Source organism: Rhineura floridana, chromosome 1 (genome assembly GCF_030035675.1).
Source record: "Rhineura floridana isolate rRhiFlo1 chromosome 1, rRhiFlo1.hap2, whole genome shotgun sequence".
Classification (NCBI taxonomy): Eukaryota; Metazoa; Chordata; class Lepidosauria; order Squamata; family Rhineuridae; genus Rhineura; species Rhineura floridana.
The window spans coordinates 243,046,347-243,071,004 of record NC_084480.1 but is presented as its reverse complement, the minus strand read 5'-3'; the positions used below and the strand labels follow the sequence as shown (position 1 = coordinate 243,071,004).

The 24,658-nt window shown below is 40.1% G+C and overlaps 1 protein-coding gene across 4 annotated transcripts in view; it reads left to right on the top strand.

Annotated features, from left to right (window-relative positions):
* SMCHD1 (structural maintenance of chromosomes flexible hinge domain containing 1) overlaps positions 1–24,658 on the top strand; it is a 238,696-nt gene that overhangs the window by 13,493 nt on the left and 200,545 nt on the right. For 3 of the 4 annotated variants that reach the window (XM_061596291.1, XM_061596298.1, XM_061596308.1), the window contains exons 2-3: positions 13,674–13,749; positions 14,271–14,432. The exons of the other annotated variant lie outside the window; for it this stretch is intronic. In XM_061596291.1, the coding sequence (XP_061452275.1) occupies positions 13,674–13,749; positions 14,271–14,432 (238 nt within the window). The remainder of the gene's footprint in view (positions 1–13,673; positions 13,750–14,270; positions 14,433–24,658) is intronic. 4 annotated transcript variants of the gene reach the window in all.

The window sequence follows — 24,658 nt, the reverse complement described above, 5'->3', positions numbered from 1 at the left end:
ACTAGGGATTCTCTGCAAACACATCTATATCCAAGCAGGGTTGGCAACCCCCTGCCTGGAATATCCTGCCTCTATCTTTTAACATAGCTGACCCTTCACTTCAGAAAGAAGTCTTAGAAATTAGTAAGAAGATTCTCTACCCTTTCTGTCTACCCTGTGGGCTGCTATAAACTCACTTTGACAGCCAACCCAATTCCAGTGAGTAATAATTGACAGAGAGAAAACACACATGGTTTGGTCTACTTTCATAGGCAGCAGCTTGGGAACAACAATTGCAGCCACACTTCCCAGTATGTGAATTCTCTTACCACTATTGGGCAAGAAAAACCATCATGAAACCAACAGGTGCATCATCAGTGAGTTTAAGGGGGTTGAGCTGAGTGCATGGAACCACTGCTGTTGCTTCTGTGGACGTAAGGGATTGAGGTTAAAGATAAGCGAAATGCAAATAAAAAAGACAAACAAAAGACAGTGATGATTTCCTAAATGCCATACAATACCAACCACAATGAGATTCCTGTGACTAAGGCAGATAACTTGGCATCCCACAACCAGTCAGGATTCATAACCAAAAACCAACATTAAAAAAATCCTGACAGCCAGTCAGCCAAGGTCACAGAAATCCCCATGCAGCACAACCTGACTCAGGGGCTGCAGTTAACGCAGAATACCATGGCACGATTGCTGACATGAGTGAGATTCTATCAGCACATAATACCTCTGCTCTGAAATCTGCATTGGTTGCTGATTTGCTACCAGGCCAAGGTCAAGGTGTGCTTCTTTGTTATGTGTGCCATATAGTACTTGTTCTGCTCTTGTAAGAAATCAGTCCTGTAATGTGGCAGCACCTACTCTCTGGAACTCCTTGCCTATTGACATTAGGCAGACGCCGCTTTTCATCATCTGCTAAAATCATTTTTGTTTAGTCTATCCAGTCATATAGAAACTATTGTGTTTTTAAATCTGCTTTTAACCAATTGTTGGTTTTATTATATTGAATGTTTTTAAATACCTGTCTTTAACTGTTTTTGCCAATTTAACTGTTTTTTTATTGTTTTAATTCTTTCTGTAAACTGCTTTGAGATTTTTTTTTTTTTACAATAAAGCGGTATATAACTGTTGTAAATAAAATACATAAATAAATTTTGGAGTCACTGTGGCCCTTGAGTCTCTTCCCACTTTTGCCTTATACAGTAGGGCCCCACTCATATGGCGGATTACATTCCAGACCTCCGCCTAAAAGCAAAACCTGCCGAAAAGGGGAACTCCATCAATAAAATGGCACCCAACGCCCAAAAAACACTGTAAAAGCAGAACAAGTGCTGTATGAGTGGGGCCTTACTCTATCTGAAAGCTGCCATATTAGCGGAACGCTGAAAAGCAGGTCGCTGAAAAGCGGGGCCCTACTGTAGTGACTCAGGCCATTTGGTACCATCTAGCTCAGTACTGATGACATGGACTACCATTGGCTCTCCAGGATTCCAGGCAATAGTCTGTTCCGGAAATTGAATTTTGGACCTTCGTGTGCAAAGAATATGCCCTTCCAATGAGCTACAACCCTTCTCGTGTTTAAAAATTGTTCTTTTCAATTCACTCTTGAATACCTAGGGCAGATCCACACCATTAATTTAAAGCACATTCAACACATATTTGAAGCACATGAATCCCACCACAGAATCATGGGAACTGTAGTTTGTTAAGGGTGGTGAGAACTATAACTGTGAGGGGGAAACTATACTTCCCAGGATTCTTTAGGGAAAGTCATGCACTTTTAATGTGAGTTGGTTGTGCTTTAAATGTATTGTGTGGATCTAGTTAATAAACTTTGCCTGCATGTAAATCTTTTTTACATTAATTAAAATTAAAATCTGTTAATTTTTCAAAATGGAAATAAGCTATGAAACCATGGGCTACTCACCTTCATTCGGCCTATCTGCCCCTCAGGACAAAAACAACGGAGAACCATGACCACCCCAAGGAAGAAGTAATGGTGAATTCTATATATCCATACATATATAATCATAGATATTGAGAAGGTATATGTTTTATAATCATAAAGAATTAAATACTGAATTGCAGTCCTGTTGGGGCCCTGAAGATTCAGGCTCATAGAGAACCCTGAATCTTAGCATTTAATTCAAACCTGTAAGCAAAAACCTGTTGCAAAAACCTGTTGCAAATGGCAGCGGTCACAGGGACCTTCTGTTTCTTTGCCAAGACCTAGCCAACACTTGACTGACAGATAATTGATTACCCTATTATTTGGAAGCAAGGAGCGTTTAAATTGTAAGAGAAGCTGGGATTGATGTAATAAGTAGGAATGGCCAATGTTTGATTCTTGCGTAAAGTTATAATGCCACCTAGGGGAAAAATCTGTAATAATTATAAAATGTTTAATGAAGAGCAATAGTGAGGTTTTATAATGATTTTAAAGCAACTCAGTATTTACAACTTTATAAGTGTGTTTTCATTAAGAAAAAGGTGGTGTTTTCATTAAGAAAGAGGGGGTGGCCTGCCTCCTCTATATTCCTGACGCTGAAAGATACTAGTTAACCAGAGTTACCCAGTTTCCCCCTAGTCTGTGTGGCTTCAAAATGAAGCTCGAGTTTTTAAATAATCCCTTCTCTTGAGCTACTTATTTCATAAGTAAGGGAATGGGATTTCTGAGAAAGTATAAGGACATAAGAACCCCTATGGCAAAGGAATTGAACTGGGGGTGCTCATACATTCCCAAACACCCTGAGTTGAGGCAAACGTAATTCCGGGAACTTGTCCAAATATTTCCAGGTGTACCTGGGTCAGCCTGACTGATCAGGAACAATGGCATATGGAATGTACCAAGTATGCTTGAAACCATATTCACAATAGTAACTGTTCCAAATAGTCCCAAAATTCATTTGTCTTTTAAGACAGCAGGACAATGGAGACATTAATGATATGGACAGAATCTTGGAATCTCCACTGGAGTTTCCTAATGCTTTCCGATTGGTTTGGAACAGTTGTAGAGAGGAGGAACTGTGATGTTGGGTGGGCAGGAACTCATGAGATTGGTGAAATCATTGTCACATGCTGTAACTGTACTCTATAAAAGAGCTTGCACACAGTGCCTCAGTGCAGTCTCTCCTGGATGTTTCTGGGAGGCTGACCCTGCATATGCTTGTAACAATAAAGTCCTACCTTTTTGCTCCATGCCTGTGTCTTCCACTTTATTCAAGGACCCCCAGCAAAAGATCCCAAGGAGGAAAATTCTCCAACAGAAGGGCACACTTAAAATGTAGAGGAAAAAATAATCTACAATCATAGTCTGAAATCAAATCCTTATTGGGACACAGTATGAAGAAATATTAATATAAGCATGACTATCAAATATGTTTATTTACACAACTTGTAAAGATATTTATAGTGCAATGTTATGTTTGTTTACTCAGAAGCAAGTTCCAATGTATTCATTGGGGCTTACTCAAACAGGCAAGTGTGCAGAGAATTGCAACCTCAACTGATAAGAAACTTGTTCTTTCAACAGCCCTTGGCTTCTGCTGGGAGGAAGGGTGGGATATAAATCAAATAATAAATAAATAAATAAACAAGCCTTTTAATTTGAGACATCCCAGTCCACGTCTGTGTTGGAATTGCTTTGTAATATGTTTTTAAACCTGTTCTTTTTTTAAAAAAAGATGTTTTTTAAAGCTTAAAAATGTTTTAAAGATGTTTTGTTTTAAAATATTTTAAAGTCTGTTTTTATGATGTTTTAAAGTATTTTTAGTGCTTTTGTTTGCTGCCCTGGGCTCCTGCTAGGAGGAAGGGCGGTATATAAATACAATAATAAATAAATAAACTTCATTAAAATGTAAATGTACTGCCTTCAAGTCGATTCCTACTTATGGCGACCCTATGAATAGGGTTTTCATGAGGCTGAGAGGCAGTGACTGGCCTAAGGTCACCCAGTGAGCTTCATGGCTATGTGGGGATTCAAACCCTGATCTCCCAGGTTGTAGTCCAACACCTTAACCACTACACCACACTTCATTCACCTAACCCAAAATTCAGAAATGCCACTTTCAGCTGTTATACAGCTGTTTATACTTGTTTTGTGGTTATTGGATTTTAAAGGGATTTATTTCTTATTGTGAGCTGCCTTGGTTTCCAATCACCAACCCTACCTCCAGAGCTTGGAAAAGTTACTTTTTTTAAACTACAACTTCCATCAGCCCCAGCCATCATGGCCACTGGATTGGGCTGATGGAAGTTGTAGTTCAAAAAAGTAACTTTTCCAAGCTCTGCCTACCTCACAGGGTTGTTAGAAAGACTCTATATAACACAGACACTGCAGATGTAAAAATACATAGACTCTTTATAATAGTTTATTGTCAAACCAGTTGGTCATTGCAGAACATTTTTTAAAAAATCAGTATTAGTTTCCTACATAATAGAAAATGATGCCTAAGTAAGGCCTGCCTAATTGCTTTAAAAAATAGGATTGGAGAGGGAGAGAAAGATGTACAACACAGACAATCTTTGCTATGTTCACTCAAAAATCCTATTAATTTACAGCACAATCCTAATCATGTCTACTCAAAAGTAAGTCCTATTGAATTCAATGGGTTTTACTCCAGGTATGTAGGATTAGCCTTGCAGCTTTACTCCCAGTAAGCAAGTATTGGATTAAAGCTTCATATTGGGAAGGTTTTCAAAACACTGCCCTCTTCAACAGCCCAGGGTTTGACTCCTGCACACAAGGAAAAAAGAAAAGAAAGCTATATACTTACTCAATTTATGAGATTTTCAGATAAATAGGAAAAAACCAACCATTTTCTGGCGTTTCAGTGGGGTCTAGGCAGTGGCTGGAGGTCAACAAATTACAACCCTGACTTCACCTATTGGCTACAATCCTGAAAGGGTGAGTTTAGAGCTACGAGCTGATTTAACAGATTTGTTAAACAGATTTAACAGTTATGGGGGGGCGGTTGACATTTTGGTGTATATCTTGTGAACCAGGCCACCTAGAAACGTAATTCTTTTTAATTAAAGCTGAGAGTCCAGAGATTAAGGTGACTCTTCCAGTGACCCAGAGAGAACCCAAAAAAACTGGAGTATCCAGCTGAAAACCGGACATCTGGAAACTCTATTGACAAGGACTTCAACAAGGTCACCTGTGCTGTCTGTTGGAAATTTTCCCAGGTCATACAGAAATCCACTGGATTCCATTTGTCTCTGGGGGCGGACCATCTTAATCTGTCCACCACCCCTTCAGGGGAGGATTGGAGCTGAAGTCTAAACTTCACCAGGAAGTGGTCTGACCACCACAATAGGGTAATTCCCCCCATCTGCAGACCACCCCTTCCTCCATCTGGAGGAAAAACCAAATTGAGAGTGTGCTGTACCGTATGTTTCAGACAAGTGACAACTTGAGACAGCCCCATGGTTGTCATGGAGACCATGAAATCCTGAGCTGGAACAGTAGAGACAGCCTCAGCAAAGTCTTATTTTTATTTTAGAACTTATTTTTGGAAGTCCATTCTACAATTATTGAAACCTGGCTAAAGTTATTTATAAACTTTGTTTGGGGTAGGAAAAGAACCAGCAGTAGTCTGAAAACTGTCTAACGCTATAAGAAATAGAGGGTTAGTTTTCCCTTTGATAAAAAAAACCTATTATTGGATACCCCTCTTAGCAAATCTGGAAAACTGGTTTCATTCATACAGATCATTAATAGTGGAAGAGGGTAGTATCTCAAGAGATGTTAAAAAATACTGTGGTAATGTACTCAAACTGACAAAGAAACAAATCTTGGTTTAGTCTTTGGAGTAAATTTGAAAGGAGTTGTGGTTTGTCTTAAAAACTTTATATTACAATGAGGAAATGAATGAAAAAGGCCTAGTTCATAATATTTCTTTCTGGAAGGAGAATGGATTAATAGAATAAAGAACACTATGTAAAGATGGCATTTTCAAATTAATTTAATAAGAGATTAAATGTAACAAGCCCGTCCTTAATTTTACCAATACCTGTAGCTAAGAAATATAGCTCATGAGCTAATTACAAAGTATGGCCCTTGTCAAGGATTCTGGGTCCCACTCAGCCTCACTTTGGATAAACACAGGTTTCCTTAATTTTTCCACCGCCACTAATTCTCACAGAATATTTTCAGCACCCTCTTAGTAGCTTGTATTGAAGGTTTTAGGCATGAGGTAGACACCTAACACCAACACTATAGACAGGATAAACCTTAAGCAAAGATTGCAGGCTTATTAAAGGAACACTGTTTATCTAAGGGAATCCTGATACTTATATTGGGTCATTAAGGTGCTTGTTGACTATTTCTGAAGATTTGAGAGACACCATTGCTGACACCAGCCTCTAAGTGGCTTTTATCTCAGGCCAATTTCGCTAAACCTCCACTCCACCTAAATATTCTCACAACCCAGTCCAGCTACTGGGGACAATCTGCCTCTGTAACCCAAAGCTCCTCTGGTTGTCTTCCTGGCTGCTTGGACCTCATCAACCAACTCCCTATCTTCTCAACTCCCAACTGATTCTCCCACTGACAGTTAACTCCCCCTGAATGGAACCTCCAGCCAATCAGAATCTGCTTTCACCGAGACAAATCAGAATGTATGTACCTGATCCAGGCCCCATCTAATACATTCTCAAAGTGATTGTACCGCTTTCCTCTCAGAACCTGTCACCAAGCACTTGCGCAGGCTTGTAACAACATAACGTAAGGCAACATGGCATCACAGGTCACAGAATATACAGTGCCTTGCAAAAGTAATCAGACCCCTGACCAATGCTCTCATAATACTGAATTACAAATGGTACATTGTAATTTCATTCTGTATATCTTATTTTGAAACACTGAAACTCAAAATCAATCACTCTCCAATTAATATTTGGTAGAGCCACCTTTTGCTGCAATAACAGCTTTAAGTCTTTTGGGGTAGTATGTACCAGCTTTGCACACAGTGTCGGAGGGATTTTTGTCGATTCTTGGCAGATTCGCTCCAGGTCGTTCAGCTTGGTTGGACATTGCTTGTGGACCGCAATTTTCAAAGAGAGCCGCAGATTCTCAATGGGATTGAGATCAGGACTTCGACTGAGCCACTCTAAGACATTCACGTTTTTGTTCTTGAGCCACTCCAATGTTGTTTTGGCCTTGTGCTTGGGATCATTATCCTGCTGAAAAGTGAATTTCCTCACAAGCTTCAGTTTTTTAATGGACTGAAGCAGGTTCCCTTGCAGTATTTCCCTGTATTTTGCTCCATCCGTTCTTCCTTCACTTTTAATAAGATGCCCAGTCCTTGTTAATGAGAAGCATCCCTACAGCATGATGCTGCCACCACCATACTTGACTGTCAGGATGGTATGTCTTGAGGCATGGGCAGTCTTAGGTTTGGGCCACACATAGCTCTTTCTTGGTCTCATCTGACCACAAAACCCTTTCCCACATCGCAGCTGGGGCACTCTCATGCTTTCTGGCAAAGTCCAGAAGTGCTTTCAGATGGTACTTTTTGAGTAACGGCTTCTTTCTTGCCACCTTTCCATAGAGTCCAGAGTTATGCAGAGCTCTTGATACAGTTGACTGGTGCACCATTACTCCACTCCCAGCCACTTCAAAGTAGCTCCTTCAAAGTGATTGTTGGCCTCTCTGTGGCTTCTCTCACAAGTCTCCTTGTTCGAGCTCTTGAGTTTTGAGGGACAGACAGCCTTTTCTTGTCAGTGCCTGGGTGGTGTGATGCAGCTTCCACTTCCTGATTATTGCTCACTGGGATATCCAGTGGATATTATTTTGTGCCCTTTTCCTAATCTTTTTTTTTTTGCAATTAATTTTTATTCCAATTTTCAAAACCAAAACAATACAAAAAGAAAACAACACAAATCAATAACTAGTACAATACAAAAAGAAAAATATATATATAAAAAAGAAAGAATATTGACTTCCGATTTGTCATAGTTCAGCTATAAATCTATAATATATATCAAACCTATCTCTTAATAGATTATAAAATCACCTTCCTCCAGCGGTTATCTTAGTTGGTTTCAAATCTCATTAACATCATATCATTTTAATCTTCCACAAAAAGTCAAAGAGAAGTTTCCAATCCTTGAGATATATGTCAATCAATTTTTTTTCTAAATAAACATGCCAGTTAATCCAACTCATCAAATCTACTAAGTCCAGTAATTTCAAATCGCTATAATTCAGCTATAAATCTATAATGTATAACAAACCTATCTCTTAATAGATTATAAAATCACCTTCCTCCAGCAGTTATCTTAGTTAGTTTCAAATCTCATTAACATCCTATCATTTTAATCTTCCACAAAAAGTCAAAGAGAAGTTTCCAATCCTTGAGATATATATCAATCAATTTTTTTTACTAAATAAACATATCAATTAATCCAACTCATCAAATCTACTAAGTCCAGTAATTTTAAATCGCTCTTCTGTCATTATCCATATTGGGTCCATCTTCCATCTTTACGCACCCAAAAATCTTGCTGTCATAGTCATATAATAAAAGTCTGATAGGAATTTCCTCCATCACAGATATTTTCTTGCCATCAAATCCAAACGTATCACTGAAGTATTGTTGCAAAGCCGCATCTCTGTTCCTCTTTTCCACATGATACACTAGTACATCTCTTGAAGATTTTTCCATTGACACAAAACAGGGATTAATTCTGTTAACTTTCTCCATTTCAAGTTCCATCAAATCCTTCCAGTCCAGGAATTTTTTTGAACCGATAATATCTTTATCTCCAATCTCTTCAATTCCTTCAGGGACAGTGCTGAATTCCAAACTGTAATATCTGTCTCCAGGATCCATCACAGCCAGGAAATCCAAATCTTTTTTCATGTCCATAATTAAGCCAATCTCCATAGTTTGAACCTTGCCTTTAATTTCTCTTTCATCCTTTTTTTGTTTTCCAGATCTATCTTTATTCTCCTTTCTCATAGAATCCTGAGTTTCTTTCAGCTCCTGTCTCATTTCGTGAAATTCAATTCTCCACGCTTGTCTATTATTTCTCAGTTCTTGTTTTATTGAGTTAATCCCATTCATTATTTTCTGAAACATGTCTAGAGATAAAGTCCCTTCTTGTACATCCATGATCTTCTTAATTGTCATTCTTAAAGCCAAAGGAACAAAACTCCTTCAATTTTCAATGTCCCAAACAAAGAGCAGCTTATTTCTTTAACCAGTTACTAAGGAGTTAATCTTTCCAACAAACTAACGTCACACGCTAGACAGCCCTTATCTCTTATCTGCCCGGAAGTGTAAGAACGGCTTTAGTTCACAGCGTCCAAATAACTAGTAGCAGAGAGAATGAGCAGATTCGTCAAAAAAAAAAGTAGATCAGGAAAAATAGTCCCAGCCATATATTACACAAAAGTCTTATAAATCAAAAAGATTTCTTATCTCTTCCAATCAGAAATCTCCCATCCGTTGTAATCTTTAAAATGCTATTTTCCATGTCAGCTTTTTGCAATAAAAAAAAGATAAGCTATTTATATTTTCTTCCCCCTTAGTTCCATGAATATAAAAAGGAAAGTCTTACCTCACCTAGGTTATCTCAATTGCTGTTACTTTGACAAATCTCTTTAGCTGTATAGATAAGAAAATGATGAATGTAGACAGGAGGATGTTTGCCTGTTAATCCGTAAAAAAAAACGGGTCACTTATCCAGCTGAGCTAGCATAAAAATCCTCGCTCTGTCTGAGCTGCTGGAAAACAGACAATTCTGACGAATTCCAGACTCCAACAATCAAAACAAAGCTGTGTGGGAAATCTCACGTTTCTTCCTTATCCGGAAGAAATTATTCCCAGTCAGAAAAGAGCCTTCTGACTGAATTTAAACTGGATAAGTTTCATCCAAGACGGAGCTCGTCTCAGAGGCTGCACAGGCGTAGGGATCCTCCTGGGAAGTCGCCCTTTTCCTAATCTATGCATTTGTATTACATTATCTCTCACTTCTGTAGAATGCTCTTTGGTCTTCATTTTCCTTCAGATCCACAGCCTGACCAATGATCCTTCAACAATGGGTTTTTTATCCTGACAATGTGACAGCAACTTTAATGGTTCACAGGTGGAGGCCAATGGTAAGGTAATTGCATCCTTGACAGGGCAATTTCTTTCATCTGTGTTAACTGGGAGCTTCCACAGCACAGGGGTTGAATACTTCTACAAGCAACATGTTTCATTTTTTATGTTTCTTACAAACATTTCCCAACGTAAAACCAATTCACCTTACAATAATTGATTTTGAGTTTCAGTGTTTCAAAATAAAATACCATACAGAACGTAATTCAGTAATATGAGCATTGGTCAGGGGTCAGATTACTTTTGCAAGGCACTTTTGTTCTAAACACAAACCAAACAAACATATATACCACATTTGTCCACAGTTCTCTTAGGCAAATAACAGAATTTGAGTTTAATGTTGAATGCTAATTCACAAAAGCTATTAAGCAAAGTATGTGGGAACATTCTGAGCATAAACATACCCCTGAATACAGACTGAATAGGGAAGAGATTTTGGTTATGAGACACTCTTAGAAAAATGGGAATGGATAGGGCAAAATGTTCACCTTCAAACAATTAGCACCAGTCTCCCAAAAGTTTCTGTTAACTTATATCATGATGATAATACAGGCATACCCCGCTTAACGTTGCTTCACTTAACGTTGCCTCGCTATAACGTACATGCTCCATACGTCCCCATACCCCGCTTAACGTTTGCGCGCTTCGCAATAATGTACATTTTATTGGCATGACGCCGCTGCCATCTAGGAGTGATTGCGTGCAGTACAAGTGAAGACAATTGCTTCACTTAAAGTAGATTATCACTTAAAGTATACTCTCCAGTCCCATTGCGAACGTTAAAGCGGGGTATGCCTGTATAGCAAGCAATTTATGCTGGCGCTGTAAAGCAGTAAATGCTCAAATATATCATATTGTTCAGACTTGTCCCAAAATAAATATTTTTGATTGAGGTAATAAAATAAAGTTAGGACAGGGTATACACTTTCAATGAACCCATTGGTCATCTTGTTTAGGTATGTGAAAGATCTGATTTTAACAGACAATAAATTTATGATTAAACTTTTATTGATGGCTGCTGGTATAACTGTCAGTTCTAACTGAAAAAATGTAAAAACTCCAATATGCTACTGAATACCAGTTGCTAGAGGAAACAGTAAGGCAGTGCTATTGCCTTCATCTGCTTGTGGGTTTCCTGCAAATATCTGGCCATTGAAGAAACAGGATTCTGGACTAGATAGACATTTTGGTCTGATCCAGCAGGGAGCAATTCTTTTTTTTTTTTTTTAATAATTTTTTATTCAAATTTTTCAAAAGACAAACAAAACAAAGTCAAAAAACATAACAATACAACGAAAAAAAATAAAAATAAAATAGTTGACTTCCGATTTGTCGCAGATCAGCTATAAGTATATAATATACATCAAACCTGTCCCTTAATGTATACATACAGGATCACTTTTCTCCATAGGCTGTCTTAGTTAATCGTCAAATCCCAATATCATCATTTTATTTTGATCTTTCAACAAAAAGTCTAAGAGAGGCTTCCATTCCTTAAGAAATGTATCTGTCGATTTTTCTCTAAGTAGACATGTCAATTTATCCATTTCTACTAAGTCCATTAATTTCAATAGCCATTCTTCCGTTGTTGGTGTTGATTCCATTTTCCACTTTTGTGCATATAATAATCTTGCTGCCGTAATCATATATAATATTATTCTTCCATATTTCTTTTCTATTTGTTTATCCATAAAACCCAATAAAAAAAATTCTGGTTTTGACTGAATATTTATCTTTAGAATTTTTTGCATCTTCCTACCTATCTGTGCCCAAAATGATTTTGCCTTTTTACACAGCCACCACATATGATAAAATGATCCTTCTTGTTGTTTACATTTCCAACAAACATTAGAAACATTACTATACATTTTTGACAACTTTTCTGGAGTCATGTACCAACGGTACATCATTTTATAGAAATTTTCTTTAAGATTATAGCATAGTGTAAATCTCAAGCCTTTTTTCCACATATTTTCCCATTGATCCATTTGTATGTTATAACCACAATTTTTTGCCCACTTTACCATACACTCTTTTACTTGTTCTTCCTCCATATCCATTTTCAGTAAGAGTTTATACATTTTCGCAATTATATTTTCATCATTTGTACACAATCCTATTTCAAAATCAGATTTACTTATTTCAAACCCATACATTTTCTTGTCCATTTTATATCTTTCTAACAATTGTAAATAGGCAAACCATTGAAAACTATATCCTTCCTTTGTCAGTTGTTCTCTCTCTTTCATTATATATTCTCCATGTACATTTTCTAATAGTTCTTGATAAGTTAACCATTTCTCTTTTCCAGCCATTTCTCTTCTGTAAAACGCTTCTTGACTTGAGACACATAATGGTATTTTCGAATAAAACCTTGATTTATATCTATTCCATATTTTCAACAGAGGACGTCTTATAAAATGATTGTTAAAGTCTACATTTACTTTTACTTTGTCATACCATAGATATCCATGCCATCCCCACTTCAAATTATGGCCCTCCAAATCCAATAGTCTTTTATTCCTCAATAAGATCCATTCCTTTATCCAGACTAGACAGCAGGCAGCAAAATAAAGTCTCAGATTTGGTAATCCCAGTCCTCCTCTTTCTTTGGCATCTTGTAGTAGTTTAAATTTAACTCTTGGTTTTTTTCCTTGCCATACAAATTTAGAGATATCTTTTTGCCATTGTTTAAAAGGTAAATCAGAGAATATTACAGGTATTGTTTGAAACAAAAACATCATTCTCGGTAATACATTCATTTTTATCACAGATATTCTACCCATTAATGACAATTGTAGTTTATTCCATTTTAGCAAATCTTTCTTAATCTCTGTCCATAATTTTTCATAATTATTATGAAACAACTTTGAATTTTTATTTGTCATAATGATACCTAAATATTTCAACTTTTTCTCTATTGTAAAATCTGTCTTGTCCATTAACTCTTTCTGTTCCCTTAAAGTTAAATTTTTCACCAACATCTTTGTTTTTTGATTGTTGATCTTAAATCCTGCTAACGGTCCAAATTCTTTTAATTTGTCCATCAATACATTAATTCCTTCCAAAGGGTTTTCTAGTACAATTATCAAATCATCAGCAAATGCTCTCAATTTATATTCTTCTTTTTTTATCTTTAATCCCGAAATCCTTTTATCTTGCCTTATATCTCTAAGCAGCACTTCTAAGACCAGAATAAATAAAAGGGGAGATAATGGACATCCCTGTCTTGTACCCTTTTGTATTTCACATGAATCCGTTAAATCTCCGTTAACAATTATCTGAGCCTTCTGAGATGTATAAATCGATCTAATCCATTTTATAAAATTGTCTCCAAAATCCATTTGCTCCAAAACCTGAAACATAAATTTCCAATTCAAATTATCAAATGCTTTTTCAGCATCTAAAAAAATCAAAGCTGCTTGTTTATCATTTCGTTGTTCTAAATATTAGACATTTTGGTCTGATCCAGCAGGGAGCAATTCTTAATGTTCTTGAATGTTTTTACTCTGAGCTCTACTTGATGCCTCCCACCACCTTTTGTGTGATTTAATATTTAACTTGCATTTGTAGGTATTTGGCATTTCCTCCGAAGGAAGTTTTATTATCACAACAACTAATAGAACAGAAATCACAAACAAAAATTTTGGTAAGTATGTTTCTCAACAGGAACAATGTACACCCAAATGCTATCTGATAAAGTAGGGAAAGCATATGAAACCCAATGCTTATCCTATCAGTTGCCTTTGAGATGCCCTAGAACTCAGCTGTTTTTATCCAAAGTCTATTTTGGTTCTGAAATAGTAATAACAAGACATGTGAACATGATTGAAAAATATTTTTGAATGTTAGGTACAGTATGGAAATCAGTTTTTTTAAAGATTATTACAAATTTTAGATGATCATATTCATATGATAACAACAGAGGATCATCACCTGGTCAGTCAGATGTCTGAGATTTTTCAAGTTTGATTTTATTATTAAATTGTTTTTATGCAGTGAAAGCTACATAACATCTTTCCTAACATCTTTCCAAGTTTAAAGCAAAAATAGGCCTTAGTGTATTAAAAGCAGTGTAAATTTTTTTACATTGGAAACAATCATATGTTCAAAAGTCAGTATGAAAAATGAAGTTGGTTTCTTATTTAAAGATTTATATATATGTTGTAGGTGAAATTGTTAAAGATGGCATGACTCTCTACTTACTTCAGTCAGTTGATCAAACACTCCCCTCAGCAACAAAGGAGCGTATTGATTTTCTGCCACATTATGACACACTTGTGAAAAGTGGAATGTATGAATACTATGCTAGCGAAGGACAAAATCCTCTGCGTAAGTATTTCAAGTATTCTTTGAACTGTAAATGTATGACACAATTAGTTCATTGTGTTATTAGGACAAATGCTTTGCTATTAAATACAATTAGTTTTAAAGTCAGCTTAAAAAAAATAGCAGAAGCTTTACATTTTCTGTCTTGGTTTTCTTTTTCCCTTTAATATTATGCACAGTTTACACACCCTAAAAGAAGATTGCCTTTCCCACTACACTCTCCAACACTACTCATCACATTCACTGTGGCTGGCTTCTAGCTTTCACCTGAGATCAAAGCGCAATCCTCCTTCTCTCAGCTCTTCCGAATGTAGAATCCTGGGTATGGCAAAGAGGCCACTCAGTGAGAATTCTGCTTTGTGGGCTAGGCTTCCTGGGTGATGATCATTCATCCATGTTTGCTGTGCATACATATCCTTAAAAGTGAAAACTGACAGTTACACTACCATATTTCTTGTAAATGGCTGGCCATCCAGGGTAGCCAATATTTTGGCAAGAGCGACCTAGGAATACCCTATTACAATGTTTTGAACAGCGGTAGCACAATACTGTATAGTGTTCTTTAATATTTGGCATTAGCATAGCACCTTCTATTGGATCTTGAGATGAGTAGGGAACTCAGGCACAAAATATTTCTAATTATATTATGGATAGCTCATCTAAAATGTTGATTGGGGCTGGCAGATTGTCCTAGTCAGAAGACTTAAAATATGACACCAAGATTCATTGTCATCTTTGTGTAATGTCTTCTGACCATTTTCTGATTTAACAAAGTTTTTGCAAGCAACTTCCCTAATATAATGCATTTTTGTGTGGTGTTTCCTCTAATATATGCATTTTTATGCACATTTCCTCTTATTATTCATGTTTGTGTACATTTTATTTATTTGGAGAAGTGCAAAAGATAACTGCCTTTTGGTTTGCCTATTGCTTCAGGGAGAGCAAATTAGGCAAATTCATGTTAAAATGTGAACTGGACTGATTTCCCCCCCTATCACTATGCATGATAGCCCATCATATCCATTGGCAGAGCAAGACTCTTCTGAATCCATTGTGTAAACAGAACTAACAGTACAACTAAAACCTATTTGAAATAAATTTGCCAAAATTTCTGGGTACAGTATATCCCATCTCTATTATTATTTTTTATATGCCACTTCAAACTGATTTATCTAAGCATCGATGTATCTGACAGCTATTACGTTGTTAGGAGCAGGAAGTAATATCAGTGATTGTGATGTGGGAAGTACATCTATTCCAAAATTTTATTTTTCACAGAGGACAGACAGGTGCTTCTGAAAAAACTCATAAACAGGATCAGAATTGCAGACCTTGCTTGGCTAAGGATTACATATAGGGTCCATACTCTTCACTGTATGTGTGTCTTGTTAAAAAACGTGTCTATTTTCTGTGTACACACCCTACTGCAACACCACCCACCTGAGCTATGGTTTATGGGGCCAGGTTCACTTGTGGAAAAGAAGGTTATTCTCCTGTGCATGTAAAGATGACTTCAGGTGGGTAGCTACCTCCACCTAGTGGTTGAAGGCAGAAAAAGCGTTGTTCAATTTTTTTCAAGGACTTCCTGCTCTCTGTGGCTCCTTATCACAGTTCTCTTTCTGCCTTCACCAAAGATGGTTGTATCTGCTCTCTGCTCTTGGTTCAGACCTGTATACTTCTGTGTTTGTCTATGTTTTTCTTGTAATATTTATCCCTCTGGTGTTGGATAGTGAATCCTTCCTGTCCCTAGCCCTTTGGATTTTAAAAAAATATATATATAAAGAGGAAGGGGCATCCACAGCATTTTGGACTGCAAGGGAGGGAGCCCCCCAATCTTCTTTGCACCATTAGGTGCATGGAGGAGTTCTGTTCTTCCAATGCAAGGCATTGGCTTCTCCCCCCCCCTCCACTCACCACAGTGGAGTAATTAGGGGAGCGTTCCCCTGCTGCTAGCAGCAGGCTGCTACAGACCCAACGGAGCCATTTGTTGGCCACCCACAACCTCTTCGCCTCCTCCTCCTCCCTCTCTCCATTTGCGGAGCAGGCCTCGGTAGGCCCAACAGAGGCCTTGGAGCCATTCACGGCAGCCATCTGTGCGCCCCCTTTGTCCATCATCAGCCAGGCTTCTGTAGGCCTATGAGCAGGCTGCAATAGGCCCAATGAAGGCTGCTACAGGCCTAACGGAGCTGCGTGTGGCCACCATCCATTGCCTTGCTGCCGACGCCCCTCCCCACATCGCCCAGCCTCAACGTAGGCCCCTGAGGGCCCAACAGAACATTTTTGTGGTTGTTAACAGCTCCCACGCCATCAAAGTAGGCCACAACAGGCCCAACAAAGCCTACTATTCGGCCTCCTGCCTCTATACAAGCCCACAGCTTCGGCTTCAGACCTCCATTTTTTTACTGCCCCCGTAAGCCCCACACTGTACGTTGGTCCCATGGGGAAAGCAACCACGAAATCAATGGTCCCTGCCAAGAAGGCCAAGCCACTCCTACCAGTCCCAGACTGCCAGATGTTAGAGATAGCTGTCGAATCAGCAGTAGCCTGCCCCTCCACCAGCAGGCAGGAGGTTGCGGAGGCATGTATTCAAGTGGGTAGGGTGGCTTCAGTGGAAGCTTATTCACAAGTGAATAGGCTGGATGATAATGCAAGGGAGCATGAGGGCAATCCATATGGTATGGCTGTGCAAGACTCCCACAGCTCTGTGTGCAGACTGCAAAGAAATCAAGAACCCCTCTCTGAGGAAGAAGAGGAGCAACCCGATCCATCTTTAATCTGCATTTTCTCCACCTCATCATCTCCTGAGGACTTCTCAGGATTTCAAGAGGCCCCCAGTCAACTCCCACCCTGGCAGGTGTCGGAGAGGGGGTTGGCCACGCTCAGCAACTACAACTGCAGTTTTTGCCCCTGATGCTACAACATTTGAAGGAACAGGTGAGGGAATCCCTCCTAGTGGATCTGGCTTGAGACCTGTCTGCTCCAACAGTCTCTTCACTATGCCCTGGGGGAAATGGGGGCTGCTAGACCCTCAACCCAGAACCCGGGGAGGGCGCAGCGTATTTAGGCTTCTGACCCGCTGCATGCATCAGCAGCCTCAAGACCATGGCCCACTAACTGTGGGTCACCAGATCCTCACCCAGCTGCAGACGCCATGGCTATATGGAAGACCAGGGCACAGACCTGGATAATGAGTTGATTGTTCTGGATGCAGAAGAGTGGAGCGGGGATTTGGAATCTGAAGAGATTTCTACCAACAGGATCTTCCACGACACTCACTTTCTGCCCCTTCTGTGCAAGGCAATGGAAGCACTGAGTTTGAATTCTCCAGAAGAACCTCCAGCCCCCACTGCTTCTAGGATTTCTGTCGTGTGTGCAGATCTAAAGCCCAAATCAAGGGTACTAAAGCTCCCTTCCTTCCTTCCTTCCTTCCTTCCTTCCCAAGGTGATCAACTCTGAACTTGACGTCCCAGTGCAGTTCAAGAAGCCTGTTACGACAGCCAGTAAATATACCCTGGAGCAACACCTCAATAGACCAGCTGAAAGTCCCGTTGGTAGATGGTCCCATAGTAAACTTGTTAAACCTCTCCTTGAACCCTAAGGACTCAGACGCTTACCTCAAGGATCCTACAGAATGCAAAATGGATCTGGGCCTCATAGTTAGGGCAGCATCGGCCTCCTCAGTATTTGCTAGATCTTCTCTCCTCTGGTTGGAAGACTTACTAGATGGCCCACAGCAGGATCCAGCCCAAGCCCACAAGCCCTTATTGAAAATCATCTGGGCGGTGACCTTCATGCCAGATGCTTGAATGGATGCCATGCAATTCTCAGTACAAGCACTGACAGTAGGTGTGTTTACTAGGAGGACACTGTGGTTGCACCACTGGGATGCAGATCCCACGGCTTGCTCTAATTTGGCCTCAGAACCCTACGTAGGAGGCAAGCTGTTTGGGGACGCTGCCCTCGCAAGCGTCCTGGAGTCTAAAGAAAAGAAGAAATCTATGCCCTCAACCAGAGCTTGGAAAAGTTACTTTTTTGAACTACAACTCCCATCAGCCCCAGCCAGCATGGCCACTGGATTGGGCTGATGGGAGTTGTAGTTCAAAAAAGTAACTTTTCTAAGCTCTGCCCTCAACCAGGAAAAGAGATGACAGAAGGTCCTTTCGCAGAACATTTCATCCTTACCAGACATCCCAATCCTTTCGAGATTCAAGGCCATCAGGAAGGGCAAGAGAAGGCAGACCTAGCCATCCATTCTGGAATAGGCAGCACAGCCAGGTCAGGGGCCAACAGCAGTTCTTCACCAGGGCTGGTTTAAGGTCCCAGTCATGTGGGAACAAACATATATTCTGATGGCAGCACCACGCTGGTGGAAGGTCGCCTCCAGCAGTTTGCCCATCAATAGAGGGACTTACCATCAGACCAATGGGTGCTGCAGACCCTCTGGAATGGATTGCATCTGGAATTCACATTGTTGCCTCCCACAAGTTTCATTCCATCTCCCGTTTTGACGTCTCCATGCAAAAGGGAGAGGATCCAACAGGCAATCTCTCACCTATTGCATATAGCAGCAATAGAACTGCAGGAGAGAGATTTTTGGGAAACTACTCAATCTTCTTTACAGTTGGGAAGAAAGATCGTTTGTTCACAGCGGTACTTGATCTCAAGAACTTGAACGAGTATGTCCTATACTGCAAGTTCTGCATGGACATTTTAATGACAATCAAGGAGGCCCTGAGACAGGGAGACTGCCTCACCTCAATAGACTTGAACCAATATTACCTGCACATCCCTATTTTCCCACCCCACCGATGCTACCTCAGGTTCGTAGTAGGGGGAGACCACTTCCAATACTGGGCAATGCCCTTTAGTCTTTCTTCCACCCCCAGGGTTTTCACAAAGATTGTGGTTACCCCGGTGGCACACCTCAGAACACGAAGTATATGCCTTTCCATACTTGTATGATTTCATAATTCAATCCCCATCAATTCACAAATCATGAGAGGACCTACACGTCACCTTAGCATGCCTAAAGGACCACAGCTTCTTAATCAGTCAGGCCAAGAGCCAGTTATGCCCATCTTGTTACATTGTGCATCTGGGAGTAACAATGGACTCGGAACACAGATTTATAAGACTAGCACAGAACAGAATAGACAAGATATGAACTGCAACATCACATCTGCTGACCTCTCAGTCAGTGGACTTCATGCAGTTGGAAGCAGTCCTTAGGGCTCATGGTCTCTACATTTCAAACCACTTCCTGGACACGGCACCACTTGCATCCCCTCCAGTGAGCGCTACTACCCTTCCAAAGTGACATTGTGGCCAGGCATCATTGAAGGTTATTGCTATGACCAAAGGTTCATCACTTCCTACCTTGGTGGGCTCATGAACCCAATCTGCAAAGGGGAATCCCATTTTGCGACCCTCGGCAAATGCTCATCACATTGAATGCCAGCCTCACGGGATGGGGAGCCTTTTGCAAGGGCCAGATGGTCCAAGGATCTTGGTCAGCACAGGAGTCCTTACTCCCTATCAATCTGCTAGAACTGCATGTGATCCACCTAGTGCTACAACACTTTGCAAGATCAAGGCAGTTGGGGTGGTGAATAGTCAGGGGGGCACATGGTTGGCTAAGCTCCAGAGGGAAGCCTCATTACTATTCCAATGGGTGAAGGTCCATCTGGACTCAATCCTTGTGGGATACCTCAGAGGCATGGACAACGGTCAAGCGGACTGGTTGAGTCGGGAGCAAATCCATCAGGTGGAATGGAAACTCCACCCAATGGCCTTTCAGCAGATAGTGGACTACTTCAGAAGAGTGAAAGTGGATCTGTTTGCCACCCACCCCAATTGTCAGGTGAAAAGGTTCTTTGCCAGATACACAATGCCAAAGGTGGAAGGAATAGATGCCCTGATATTTCGGTGGCCCGCAGTCCAGTTGTATCTTCCCTCCACTTCCAGTAATTCTGAGGGTACTTCAAAAGATCCGGACCAAGAAAGCTACAGACCTGCTGGTTGCTCCATATCGGCCAAGGAGAGCCTGGTTTCTGGAACTGCTCGACCTGGCGGTTGCCCCTCCTTACCAAATTCCCCCAGGGAGAATCTGCTATCACAAGGACAGCTTCTCCACCCAGACCTGGGATGGCTGGCACTTCATGTCTGGAAGTTGAGTGGCAACGACTGTTAAGAAAAGGCCTACTGGTAGTGGAGACAATGATGGCCACTCGGTGTCCATCCAATTTTCAGATTTATAAGGGCCCTTGGAAGGCCTTCTCAGCCTGGTCTCAGAGGAAGAAGATACCTCCTAGGAAAGCTAGCATCAGCAAAGTTCTCTCCTTCTTACAGGACAGGTTAGCGATGGGACTCAGACCGAACACGTTGAAGTGTCAAGCTTCAGCTCTGTCAGCAATACTGTCCAGATCCCCAGAAAATCCACTGGGATCTCAGCCCTTCCTGAAGTGTTTTCTTCGCAGAGCAACAATATCAGCACCACCTACAGAGCACCGCTACCCAACATGGGACCTGCACAAAGTGCTAACTGCCCTCCAGAAACCTCCCTTTGAACCACTCAGTAAAGTTCCTCTCTGCCTGCTGTCCTTCAAGGTGTTCTTTCTAGTGGCGATTACCTCGGCCTGAAGAGTGTTTGAGCTGAATGCCTTGTCTTTCGACAGGAGTTACTGTGTATTTCATAAGGATAGGGTAGTTCTCCTTACTGTCCCTTCCTTCCATCCTAAAGTGTTGTCTAACTTCCACTGTCAACAAGAGCTGGTGCTTCCTTTTTTCTGTCCCAACCCAGTCCATCCCACAGAGAAGGCATGACACTCTCCATATGTGAGAACAGCCTTAAAAGTATATATTGCAGAAACAAAACCCTTCCACCAAATGGAATGCTTATTTGTGTCTTTTTATCTAACTTCATTAGGAGGGAAGGTCTCCACCACAACACTAGCAAGATGGATTAAAGCATCCATTACACTAGCATATGCTTCCCTGAGAGTAGCTTGCCCAACCAAAGTAGTGGCCCACTCCACTAGGGCGGCAGCCACATCTGCAGTGTTTTCTCGCAACACTTCCCTTCTGAAGATATGCAGAGCAGCTACATGGGTTAATCTTAACACATTTATCAAACATTACAAAATAAATGCTTATGCCTCTACTGAGGTGGTCTTTGAGAGGAGAGTGCTGCAGCACGTTCTCTTAGACCAGTAAGGCTTCTGACAGACCTCTCAGTTGCTCAGGCACCTCCGAAAAGTTTTATGCTGATTTAGCAAAAAAGAAACAGAAAGGAAAAAATGGTGCATACCAGGAGGAATTATAAGGAGTTGGGGCTCTCTCCAAAATGCCTCCAAGACTCTGCTAAAACACAAGCAACTGCTCAGACTAAAATAACAAACTTTTTTCCCAGGACGGAGGCCCTGATAGAGAAACCACCAGACCAGTTAAATGGCCCTGAAGCATGTGAACAAACCCCAAATCAACTTTTGGGCACTGTATTCAGGACTGCAGAACAGAAACAATGTTTGGATAACTCTGGGCATGGGGCAGACCTATCACAATGGGGCATGTCTTACCCCCTCTTCACTCTTGGGGAATGTATAAAAGATGCAAGGTCACCCCTCCATTTTTATGACTTAAAGGAGCAGCCTACATTACAGACTGATGCAGAATTCTTACAGTCCTCACAGTTGGCTTCAATGTTTTCTCCTGATTCATTATGGTTTGATATTGTGGGAGCACAAAAGATGCTATTTGCAAATTCACTCCAGTTTATCCTGAGAGACATTACGGATATTAAGCAACAAATTATAGAATTTAAACAATTTTATGCTCATCCTGTGGGATTGGTCAATGAGACCTCTGTACACCTGACCCAGGCTGCTTTCTCTGCTACCTCTCTGAAGGGTGATTATACTAGAAGTTGCCATTTACATAAACCTACAGGAACCAGCAATGAGATTTGTATTAATGTCAGTACTCAAACTGAACTCCCAGATGTCCCATCCAGAATTACTGAACAAAGGAACAAGAGATCTAAGGGGTCCACTGAATTAAGGGTAGAAAAGGATACTGATATTTCCAGGTGCAGAGGGGGGAAAGGGAGGAGGCTCAAGAGTGTTAGGGGTGAAAATAAACCTCAAACTAGGCAGGTAGTGACCAAAAAATCAATTAAGGGGAAAAAGAAAAAAAATTCCCACAGCACTAAGTTTAATTTTAAGAATTATTCAATCTGCTTGAAAATCAAGAAAATGAAAAAAGGTGCAAGCAAAAAAGTTAAACAATATCAAAATATCCAAGGCAAGGGGGCCAGTTTCTGGTTCCTCCCCTCTCTACCCCCCATAGTAGAGGAATCTAACCCTCTCCTATCTAAGAGCCCAGTTACAAATGGGATTCCTGTTAATGGTAATTTATCTCTCTCAACAGCTTCAACAATGGTACTCTTAAGACTCCAGCTAGTGTTCTGTAACTTCCCTAGGCCAAAATATGAATGGAAAGAAACACAGAATGGAAAGAAACTTCATTTTATACAGATAGTTTATGATATAGGAATTACTTATTTATCAATTCTAGATATAAAGGAAGTTGAGTATCTTTTTATTTCTCTAATTTTGGGTTAAAAGTAACTTTTACTAGAACCTCCATTGTAGATATCCTTAGATGCAGGGAAGTCTGCAAAATTTGGAGTAGAGGTGAACAGACACTTCTGTAATACTCTGATCCAACCTCTGATTAAAGAATCACGTGTCTCTTATCAGAATACAGTGCCCATTAAGAGAGATAATTTTTTGTCTTTAAATTGTCCTACTGAGGATGTGTTGGACTTGAAGGAGGTCGTATTAGTTGGTGGTAAGACACCTTTACCCTCAAACGAATTTATAGATCTGAAATGTGGAGATGACGTAAGAACTATGCGCCTGACCTCTGTCAGTCCTATGAAATCTAAAGCTGGCAAACTCCCTTGTAATGACTTTCTGCCTGTGATAGTAGAAGAATCCCCTCCAAGAAACTTAAATGAGAGAGACCGACTTAAATGAGAGAGACCACTCCACAGCGAGGAGTGGAAAACACTCTTCCTCTGAACAAGTTTTGACCTCCTTAATACCAGAAGAAGAAGAAGCACTAATTACTACATTTTATTCACTTCCAGTTGGGGAGCAACAGTGTATTATTGCTAGGCTACAAAAACTGTTGAATAGGTTAGTCTATAACAATACTTGTCAGAACCTGCACCCAGAATCTACTAAAACTGTAATCCCAAATCTAAAGCACCTTTTACTTTTAATCCTTCTAAGGAAAATGTTGTCAACAAACACCCAGTAATTACATTATCTATTCAGGAGAAATATCGAGTCATCCCTCTCCTTACACCTTTTAGAGCCCCCAGTCTCCTCTTCTGTAAAAGAATTGGATTTAATCCAGCTGGGCTACTTTCAAAACAAGATTCAAAACGTCATAGAGACCTTTAAAGTTCTTGCAAGGCCCGAGAGTTATCGTATGCCAATTCAATCTCTTTTTTCCATTCCAGTCAGATTTATCCCTTCAGTGCCAGTCCTTCCAAAGAACCTGACAGTTCAAGGTGACAAAAGGGTCCGCTGGAATGGGAAGGTTCAAGAAGGAATAAATCTATTTGTAATGTCTCCTAGAATATTAATTTTAAGGGATCAACTTTTGTCCTCCTCAGATCCCTTAGAAATTTTTAATAAAATAGTGAAAGAAATCAGGCCTCTTGTGGGTTTTTTTAGCAGACAGTGCGTGAGTGCTGTTTGTTTCTCTTCAGTTGTGTTTTCTATTCGTTAAGTCTATATTAGTCTAATGTGCTTGTCATAAAGAACTGTGATAAGGAGCTACAGAGAGAAAGTCCTTGAAAAAATTGAACAGCGCTCTTTCTGCCTTCAGCCGCTAGATGGAGCTAGCTACCCACCTGAGGTCATCTTTGACATGCACAGAGAAAACTGTTTCACTGTAAGACCAAATGTCTTATCTGCACACTTACTTCACGTTGGGAATTAATAAGAACTGGTTGCTGCAAGAAGTAAATTTTCCACACCTGGATGGAAGCTTAGAGGTAGTTGCTTAAATGTTATCTCGTGTAATATAGTTTGGATCCCACTGCATCATAAATTCTCTATGGGCATTAGGACACCTCCAGGAGTGATTGTGTTCCTCCTAGTGCTGAAAGTCAGGAAATGTCACTCTAAACATTTAACGACATAATTTGTTCCATCCCT